Genomic DNA, 10,932 nt, shown 5'->3' on the forward strand with positions numbered 1-10,932 from the left:
TATAAATGGGATCGTTCAGTAAGTGTCTTGTATCTGTTCCTTTCATTCATCACCACGGCTGTGGGATATATCCATATTATAAAGTATTGCAGTAATTTTACTTTTCATACAACAGTGGTTCTCACCAGGGGCAATTTTTCCCCCTGCAGGGGTCTTCTGGCAATGCCTGGAAACATTTCTGATGCTCATGGCTTAGCAAGGGCAAGGGTGCAGAGGGGAGTGCTCCGGCATGGGGTGGAGAGAGGCCAGGGATGCCATAAGGCAGAGGACAGCTCCTCACAACAAAGAATTATCCAGTCCAAAGTGTCAGCAGTGCCAAGATTGAGAAACTGTGCATTAGTTTCCTACAGATGCTGAAATGAATTACCACAGTTGAATGGCTTAAAACAATGCAAATGTGTTATGTTCTAGTTTTAAGTTAAAAGTCTGTAATGGATCTCACTGGAAAAAATCAAGGTGTCACCAGAAGCAAGGTGTTCCTCCTGAAGGCTCCAGGAGAGAAGCCATTTCCTTGCCTTTTCCAGTTTCTTAGCACCTGCCTGCACTCCTTGGCTTATGTCCCCCTTTTCCATCTTTGAAGCCAGCAATGTCTAGCCGAGTCTTTATCATACGCATCACTGCGACACTGACTCTTTCACTTGTAAAGATCTCTGTGATTACACTGGGCCCATAATTCAGGATACTCCCCCACCTCAAGATGCTTAATGTAATGACAGCTGTAAAGTCCCTTTTGCTCTGTAACATAGCATATTCCCATGTTCCAGGAATTAGGATGTGGACATACTTGAGTGGGGGGTTGGGGTGGCATTATTCTCCCTGCCATATCCTGCCATGTGACAACCCACTATATGAATATGCCACAATCTGTCCCATTGTTGATGGACACTTGCTTTGTTTTTTCTTTTTAGCTATTATCAAAGCTGCTATATACATTCTTGTACAACTCTTTTGTCCTCATTTCTTTTGGGTATACATTCAAGAGGACAGTTCCTGGGTCTTAGAGTAAAACATATGTTTACCTTGAGTAGATAATGTTGAAGAGTTTTATAGGATTGTACCAGTTTACAACCTAACCAGCAGGGCAGATTTCTATTTTCACTTTCTACTGGACATCCCCATGTCAACCTTGGAAAAAGACACCTCAAATTCAACTGGTTCAAAACGGTGTTATCTACTCAGTGAATGATTGTTTCCCCGGACATCCAAAGCATGAGATCTGAGCAATGTCCTAGCCTCCTCTCTTTGCCTTTGGACCTGCTTTTCTTTGGCCACAACATTATTGCATCCAATAGTGTCAGTGCTTTGTTGCCTTCTTTCCTTGCTGGAGTCACCACCATCTCTGCCCCAGACTACAGCTCCTTCCTGAGCTCCATGCCCCCACTCCATCCCTCCACCACCGTCAAAGTCACCTTTTCCCAAATCCCAAACCTAATCAGGCCCTTCTCTTTGCTTATAGGACAAAGGTGCTGGCCCAGCCTCCCCACCTGGTCTTCACCATTCTACTGTCATCCCGTGAGACCTCTAACTGCTGCGGGCACAGAACTGCTTACAATTTCTCTTCTCATTCATTTACTCAGATTGACCCCTTCCCCACAATGTCCCCCTCTTTGAAGATCCCCTGCCAGTCCCCTCTCTCCCAAACCCCTTCTCCGACAGCCCTCAGATCAAGCAGACTTAACCTCTCTCTCCTCTGTGCCCCACTAGACCCTGCACAGACTTCTTATTAGGGTACTTTTTAGCAGACTTGTCTCCACCTAATACACAGAAGCCTTTCAAGAGTGAGGACGGCTTTGTCATCCTAGGGATGAGCCTGAAACAGAGTAGACACTAAGTAGTGGACTGAAACTGAGTTGAGATAATACATGTTAATATGACATGAAGGACGTGCCGTGTATTGAGAAACAGCATTAAGCCAAGTCTGTGCCTTCAAATCTAAAAGCCTCAAGGCAGACAAGAGGCCCTGAGGTCCTAAGCCCCAACAGGGAAGTACTAGTACCATTCCTGCAGGGCTACTGTAAAGGTTGTACGAGAAAATGCATCTAAGATTTCTAGCAGTCCACCAGGCACATAGTAGACACTCAATTAGCTACTATTATTAATTCTAATGGTGAAAACTAGGACTTTTAGTGAACATCCAGAGAATTTTTAGTTTGTTGGTTGAGGCCCATCTTGCAGTTTTCTTCATTCAGCAGAGAATTAGAAGCTCGCAGGTCTACATTTATACAACTGACATAATTTGTAAAGCCAGAGCTGCATTGATTATAGAGATAGCTCTTTAATCTTAGTGGACATTTACTGGAGTATTTTAGTTTTGTGTCTGGGAAATTGAGTGATTCTTAGTGATTGTAGATTTAGGACTATCACTGGCTTGACTTTTTTTTTCTTTTAATTCATATATGCAGTAAGTACCTTTCTTCCCCCCCAAGACAGCAACCAATAATTGCCTATATCTTATCTCCTTTCCTCTTTGTGGGTTAGTCTCGGTCAACATTATATCTCTGAGAGTTAACTGCACAAGGTCAACCATTGATCTAGCAAAATGTTTTGCACACAGTAATTCCTCAGTAAAAAATTCCAAAGAGGCATAAGGCATTGCTGAGTTAGGCACTCCGTGTGGTTTCTGTGCTATGTCTCTGTTCTGATTTACCCCTCTGATCACTCCTTCCTTGTCTTTTTCATGGCTATTCCTTCTGCTGCCAGTACTCCCCCAAATACCTGTATCCCTCAGAACTCCATTCTCTGATGGCTAATTTTCTCTACTCCCTCTTTGGGGATGATATAAATATATATGTAAACATTTCAAATAAAAAATAGCAAACCAAATTCAACACTACAACCTGTATTTTTATACAAGTACGGTTTATCTCAGGAATGCAAAGATGGTTCAATATCAAAATAATCTAATAACAGATTCAAAAAGAGAAACCATATGATCATCTCAGTTGATGCAGGAAAAGCAGTCAACAAAATTCAATACCCATCCACATTTTTAGAAACCCTTAGTAAATTAGGATAAAGAGAAGTTTCTTAATCTGATATGAAGCTATCTCATAGAAACAAAGAGCAAACCTCAAACCTGATACAACTTGAGAAGTTTTTAAAACATAAGCAGCATTTCCACATCCTAAGACAAAGATGCCTAATATCACCTACTATCAAAACTACACCCTGTGTCCTCACCAATGCAGCAGTATACACACACACACACACACACACACACACACACACACAAGATATGTAAATATTGGAAAGGAAGACAATAAATTGGTATTTGCTAAAAACATACATTATCTCCACAGACAGCCCAAGGGAGTCTGCAGACAAAACTAATTATAGAGAGCATGATAATGTTCCTCAATACAAGATCAACATCCAAAAATTAACACATATGAGCAACAAACCATTAAAAAATGTAACAAAATCTACTCCTCACAATAGGAAAATAATGGGAAATATCATAGTCAAAAAGAAAAGGTGGTAGTGTGGCACTAACTCAGAATAATGGAATAGAACAGATATCCCGGAAATATATCTAAACATATGTGACCCTTACGCAATAGAGGAGATTCATGGAGACATTAATGAGGAAAACTTGCACTTTGGGGATTAATGAGTTTCCATAAGACAAAAAAGAAAACTGGATTCCCTGCTTTATTCCATACATAAGGTTAAAATCCAGTTATATTACTAAGGATTTAAATATAGAACAATAAAACTTAAAAATGTGTGTGCAGGGAGGGGCGCCTGGGTGGCTCAGTGGGTTAAGCCTCTGCCTTCAGCTCAGGTAATGATTTTAGGGTCCTAGGATCGAGCCCCGCATCTGGCTCTCTGCTCAGCAAGGAGCCTGCTTCCCCCTCTCTCTCTGACTGCCTCTCTAACTGGTTGTGATCTCTGTCTGTTAAATAAATAAAATCTTTTTAAAAAGTGTGTGCATTTGTGTGTGTGTGTGTGTGTGTGTGAGAGAGAGAGAGAGAGAGAGAGACTCTTGTGCAGAAAATTACAAAATGTAAGTGAAGTACATCAAAGACTTAAATAAATGGCAACCAACACTGTTTTTGTGTATGAGAAAACTCAATACCTTAAGGACAGCCAATTTCTCCAAGCAGTATTTTCCATCAAAATTATCTAGACTGCGTGTTAAAATGTAGTTTCTTAGGCTCTACTTTAAGCCTACTGAACCAGTATGCCTGAGGATGAGGCCCAAGAATCTGTATTTTAGAAAACTAGCCAGATGATTCTTGGGTGTACTGAGTTTTGAGAACCCTTGACTTAGGGAAGTAGGTCATAACCTGAATTGCACATGAGAGTCGCCTGGGACCATTTCTGAAATATTCAGGTGGTCAGGCCACACCCCAGACCAATTAAATCAGAATTTCTGGGCAGGGCCTCTATGCATCAGCGTTTTTAAAGCTCTCCAATGATTCCACAGGGCAGTCAAGGTTGAGGGTCATTGCCCTGGTTGAAGGGACAAGAGATCTGTAAGGTTTGCTGCCCGTCGTCATTTGAACATCTACTTCTAGGACTAACCTAGTAGAGAATGGACTTTATCTTGATTAAGGCAGCCATAACTTCCTTACATAAAGGTTATAAGTTATTCATCTGGTATCCCCAGCATCCTGTCTGATACACAGCAGGGGCTTTGTGGTCATTTTCTGAATTAAATCCAACTTAAAAAAAACTGAATGAAATGAATCAATGTGTAGGTGAACAAAATTTTCATCAAATTCTAAAAATTTACTGGATTCTGCAAACCTATACGACCCCTGGGCACAATGTTACACTGTGAGATGCATAGAGAGATGAACAAAATACAGCCCTCTCTCCCAGTGTTTGTGATCTGGTGGCAGAGGCAGATACAGAGAACAGTATCTTATAATCGAGCAGACAATGGGAGTGCACAGACTATAGAAAGGGAATGCAAGAAAGATTGGCTCTGGCAGCACCTACAGATATCCTTAAAGATTCAGTATCTGACACTGGCCTTGCAGTATCGCTGAGACTTGCCCAGGAAGAAATTAGGGAAGTGGGGAGTTGCTCTAGAAGCAAAGGGCAGTTCTGCCAGCAGAATCCATGTCAGATGGGCCTTTCTCTAACCTTCATGGAAGACTGTAAGGCAGATACCAGAGGCTCCTTTTCTTTCCAATTTCCTTGTTACTGCTCTCATTTGTCAAATATTTTGCCTCTGGTTTATTAATTCTACCTCCTGGTGCCTCAGCTGATTTCTTTCAGGAGAAGTCTCTCATTAGCATTTCTATGGGGAACACCTGCCACCCCATCTATCCCTATTAACTGATGGCTGGGGCAATGGGACGGACTGAGATGGGAATTTTAATCCCCTTCTCATGACTCATCTCTTTTCTAATTGAGAATGCTAGGTCTAAAGTCACAAGTGGCTGCCTGGCGAAATCCATCTTTAACGTTCAAAGTGGTAACAGAGACATGCTTCTCAATCTTATAACATCATTATGTAAAATGAGTGTACTAAAAATTAATCAACTTCATGATTGTGAATAACAAAAGATACCCAAGGTAGCACTTAATGCAAAAATCCCAGGCTAGTGCAGATACGTTATGAATTAGATGAACTGTTGATTTGGGAAGGTTTCTCAAAATCATCGTGTCAAAGGATGTTTGGTATTTTCTACTGACTGTATATCATAAGAGAAAAACCAATGAGTATGTATATGTCTCCGCAAGCTGACTGTATATTTTACATTATATGCCAATATGTAAACTGATGGATTGCGTGTCCTTTTCTCTATTTAAGCCAACTGCTCACATTGATGTCATGTGACAGATGTCACTTGGAAAGCCCATGAGATGAACCAGTCACCACGGTGTAAGACACCATGATTTATGTAGAGTGGCAGAAGAAAAGGGTTTTGTAAATCAAATTATCTTTGAAATGGAACCCAACCTGGCTTCTAATAAGGCAATGTTAAGACTCATCTATGCCGGTCGTGGGGCATACTTAGATTCAGGAGGTATTTGGAATCATAGCAAGGAAAAGAACATGAGACAATAGGGAAGGAAAATCAATGTTCCAGATAAGCCTACAATTTCCAGGCATTTTTTTCTTTATGGGATATTTGATTAATTGTCTTATTTCTTCATGTCTACTTTCACCCAAAGTGCATTTCCCTATTGGTTAATTTTTATTCTGAAACAGAAAACAATATTAAATTTCACACCAACTTGGTCATGCACTTAAATTGTCCATTAAGGAAACTGATGTCTCTTAGCAACACTCTTTCTCTTAATACGTCCAAACCCTTCTGATTATATAGCAAAATGGAACCGCTGGCCCCAAAGTCACATGCATAATTAAATTTTACAGAAGAACCAAATGAGAAAAAAAAAATTCTTTTGAGGTGCTCAGAGATTTTTTTTTTTTTTGACAGGTTGGTGGAGTTCTGATTCTGATGGCCACTAAAAATAATCATTTTCACCAGCTGCAAAAGCAGAGCCATCCCCCACTCAATCCCATCACTTGCAGTATGAGTATAATCCTAACTGTAAAGCCTGACATGCTTACTATACAGTGAAGGTGGAGTTTTGGGAGAAGAAGACGTATGGAACAAAGGTGCAAGCCAATATACTTGGAGTGGGTTGTATCTGAAGGGTAGGTCATCCCCTGACTGTCTAGCCCATTCTTCATGGACAAAGCAAGTCCTATTGACTTGGAAATATAAACTGAGTAGGATCACCAAAGGAGATTTGAGATTTGGGATCTCTCTTGATTGGCATTGACTCTCTGGAGGTGGGGAGGGGTAGTTTCCTGCATGGTGGGTGTTAAGGTTCCACCTGCCTCCAGGTACTACTACCCAGGAGTAGGAGCAGGGAGTGGGAGTAGGAAGATGAGGAGGACAGATCAGAAATCTGTGATGTTGGGCGAATCTTAGGGTTTTTTGGGAATGAAGTGGGGCCTGCCTTGGAAACAAGCAGAATCACAGAACTACACCTTGGTTTTGTTTTTTATGCCCCTTGCATATTTGCTTCCTTTTCTTTTTGGTTCTCCCTTGGCAGTAGCACAAAGATATGGTGCAAATTCTACTTCTGATGACTCTGAACCAAGGAAAAGGATCTTGCCCAACCCAAAGCCATAAAAAAAAGTAGTACACTCCTCGGGGACCACTGTGGTTGTGCTAACAATAAACCAAGAGAGAAATGCCAAGTGGGGTGGGGGGGGGGATGGGGAGATGGAGTCAGAGCCGAATATTAGCTGCCCCTTCTCACTGAGAAATGCTTTCTAGACTTAAAACCTGGGAGAGAGAGGAATTTTGTCTTTAAAAAGAGGATATCTATCTCCGCTATGCTTCCCTCAGCATATGAGGGAGTGGTTGGTACATTCACTGGAGAAAGACCAGTCTGGTCTTGGCAAAAGACACTAACTCTGCAGTCCTCCCAACCACAGTCTTCTGCAGGAAGGAGGCAACTGGCTGTGGCATTGATGAAGTACCCCATAAGCCACATTTTGAACCCCTCTAGCTCAATTTTTCATCTTGCACATCTGTTTCCCCAGAGACCCTAAAGCCTAATGTTACATGTTCAGAGTCAAATGAGATCTCTTAGTGCTTGATCTGGGTGGAAACATAAGGGGAGAATGCAGAGCTAAGCATTCAGAAAAACATATTGGAGGCACAAAGGGTGAGAAAGCAAGTTGGAAGGGCTGAGGCTGCAGCACAGAGAGAATTCTAGAAGGATGGAGAGTGGGAGAGGCAAGGGAAGAGGGAGGGAGAAAGAAAGAAAATGGATATGTGCTTTCTTGAAGCCATTCATTTAGAGGGAATTTAAATGTGCTAAAGAGGAGGGTCTTGGTGGTAATGGAATGAGCAACGCAACTGGAAAACATAAAGAGAAGGGAGAAAGGAAATGCATCAATAGGGGAGAGGGCTGGAGGTATCTAGGAAGTGGAAATCAGAATAATGAGGGATCATGCACAAGATTGTAAGGGCACTAAGACATTCTCATCACCTACTGCGTGCCAGGTTTAATTCTCCCCGGCCATCTCATGTAATCCTCACAATGTCTCGAGCAGGGCCAGGCATATAGCAGGTGCTCAAAAATAAGTTAAATATTAATATTTAATTAATAAATGAACAAGCAAGTTTAAGAGAACAATCTATGATCAATCGCGTCTTACACCTAAGAACCTAAGGCCCAGAAAGGTTAAGAAATGTGCTCAGTGTGACACCCTACTGAGAGGAGGAAGGAATCTGACTTCAAAGCCTGAGGGTAGGAGGAAGGTGAGCTGTAAGAGCCGTGCTGGGAATCAAGAAAAGGGTGTGGTGTTTGGGTGTCTCCCAGGGACTGAGAGAGGGAGGGAAGAATGAAAGGCGGAGAGAACTGGGCTAGGGAGGAGGGGATTGGCCACTGAGAAAGAATTCTTCTTCTAGGAGGACGGGGCCCTGTGGGGGAGCGCCAAGGCTGATATAGGCAACAACTGAGCCGGCAGAGAGGGGCTGATGCCGCTGAAGTGGGTGGGGCGGAATGGCACCGCCTGTGAAGAAACTGCCAAGGGTCTCGGTCCAGCAAGCGGGGATCTGAGGTGGGGCGGGGATGGGGGGAAAGATGCCGACGTGGTAAAGGGAAAGACCTGGGCAGGCGGGGACGGATAGTACTAACAGCCTTCCAGTGAGAAAGAGCAGAAAGAAGTCAGCCTCGGCAGGGTGTCTGAGCTGCGGCCGAGGAGAGGGTGTGGTCTGGCAGGGGAGGGGCTGCACGTGAGGCCCGCCATGCGGAGAATGAACCCCACCCCAATCCCCCACCCCCGGGCAGCCTCCGCAAAAGGGTAAGGGTGACCCACCCCGTCGCCTGAGCGGCGGCCCGCGTCTCACCTGTAGGAGCTGCCCGCCGCGCTCGCCACCTCCTCGCGGATTTGCCTGTTGAGGGCGTCCGCCGCTGCCCGCCCCTTGCCAGCCTCCGGGCCCGGTGCCTGGACCGGGGCCTGGGCGGCGGGCAGCGGCGTCTGCTCCGGCGCCTGCCCCTCGGCGCGACGCAGCATCCAGGCGGGCCCAGGCTTCCTGCGCGTGTCGCGCTCGTCCGCCCCCGAGGGCTTTCCAGCGGCGGGGCCACCTGCTCCGCCAGACGTCGCCTCCTGCTCTGGGGCCTCCGCGGCGGCCTGCACGGGCCAGCGCTCCTGGCTCTGCGGCCGGCGCTTGGAGGCCCCGAGAATCGGCACGGAAGCCTGGGAGGACGCGGGGATCTGCACCGGCTTGGGGATCCACGGGTGGTCCCCGCGGCGCGGCAGCGGCCAGGCGCGGAAGTCCTTCTGGTACTGGGTCTCGCGCTCGAAGGGCGCGTCGGAAGGCTGGTACTCGCTGCGCGGCCGGCAGCTCGGCTCTGGCCGCTGCACCTTCCAGGCGCGGTAGTCCTGACGCATCACCGAGTCCGCGGGGCCTGCGCTGGAGGTGGAGCCGGAGCTCGGGCCGGCGGCCGGCCCGCTCCGGCCCGCCGCAGCCGCAGCCTCGCGTTCCCCGCTAGGCCCCGGCGCCGGCCCCGTTGCCCGGGCAACTGCATCCAACTCGCCCAGGGCCGGCTGCGTCTCTATGGCGACCGCCCGCGCCGAGGGGGGCGCGTGCGCCGGCTGCGCCTGCTGCGGCGGCGGCGGCGGCGGCTGCGGCGGGGCGCTCGGGGCCTCGGTGGCCTCCGAGTACTTGGTGAAAACCAGCGGCACGGCGATGTCCGCCTTGTCCAGCTGGTTCCAGAAGCGGGCAATGCAGCAGGCCCGCGTGATGCACGGCCACGCCATGATGCTAGCTGCAAAGCTGGCCTTCCCTCTTTCTTTTTGTGGCTCTAAAGCAAGTCTCTAATCTTACTTCAGTCCCTCGGCCCTCGACCAGTCTGGTTCCCACTGTTCTTTCCCTTGGTGGCCTGAGCTACCTCTCTCTCCTCCCTCAGAGAGTACCCAGGAAGGTCAAGCTATCACTGAGATAAAGTCCGTAAAGTCCCCCCGATTACCGGCAGCAAACGCCTCCGGGAGCCGCCTGCAAAGGTCTTGGGAGCGCAGTCTCTGCGGGCACCGATGGGAGAGCCACCCGGCGTCCCGGAGTCCCCGGGCGAGGGCGTCTGGGTCGCGCCCCTCCCTGCTGCGGCGGCGGCGGCGCGCAGACCCCGGCCAAGCGAGGCGACGCGAGGCGAGTTGGCTGCGGGCTTAAGCCATGGCGTAGAGGAAGGACCGAGCAGGGTGGCCTCAGGGGCCTCGGACGAGACTCTATTCTCCTTCCCCGATGCGTCCCGTTTCAGCCGGCCACCTAGCAGGGTTGGAGGTGATTCACCTCCAGCGGAGACCGAGCATTGCTGCAGCCGCTGCTCCCAATGATGCCGCAGCCACTGCCGCTGTCGTCTCTGCTGCAGGGAAGCGGCCCCACCCTTATCTACTGCTCGGCGACGGGGGGGAAAAATCCAGGGAAGGCGCTGAGAGAAAGCGCGCTGCAGAAAAAAATCACCTGCTGTCGTCAGCGCGCGCTGCCCGTAGCTCGCTTGGTTCTTTCCCCTCCCCCTGCGCTCTGGCAGCTCCTCCCTCCTCGGCTCCTAGGCAACAGCAGAATCTGGGGCCTGGGTGGCTTCAAGTCCCAGGATGGTGAGGACTGGCTGTCCTTACTCTGGTCGCTTCTCCGCCAGGAGCCTCAGGCTCCTCTTTTGTAAAATGGGGCCAATCGTGGAGGAGGGGGGATTCAATTTTTAAAATATGAAGGATATCCCTAGTGAAATGTCTGTCCCAGAATAGACGCTTTTAAAAAAGAAAGCTGGTGTTACTGGCCAGTTGCTGGGGGCGGAATTTGAACTCAGTTTGGCTGGTTCCTGATTCAAGCACCAGTCACTCATGCACAAACCTTGTTCAGATGTGTAGGGATGTGAGAGTTCCCAGGCTGGTGGGGCCCTGGCTGTTTCTTTATTAGGGGACCTTTGGGGGAAGGGTGTCTTAGAGCC

At 47.5% G+C, this 10,932-nt stretch overlaps 1 protein-coding gene across 1 annotated transcript in view; it reads right to left on the reverse strand.

Moving 5' to 3' along the window:
• Nucleotides 1-10,431, reverse strand: part of MAP6 (microtubule associated protein 6) — a 73,641-nt gene extending 63,210 nt beyond the window's left edge. The window contains exon 1 of the mRNA XM_046017429.1: nucleotides 8,838-10,431. Coding sequence (XP_045873385.1) covers nucleotides 8,838-9,751 — 914 coding nt within the window. The 5' untranslated portion in view covers nucleotides 9,752-10,431. The remainder of the gene's footprint in view (nucleotides 1-8,837) is intronic.
• Nucleotides 10,432-10,932: the final 501 nt, after the last annotated feature.

The sequence above is a fragment of the Meles meles genome, chromosome 8 (assembly GCF_922984935.1).
Source record: "Meles meles chromosome 8, mMelMel3.1 paternal haplotype, whole genome shotgun sequence".
Taxonomy (NCBI): Eukaryota; Metazoa; Chordata; class Mammalia; order Carnivora; family Mustelidae; genus Meles; species Meles meles.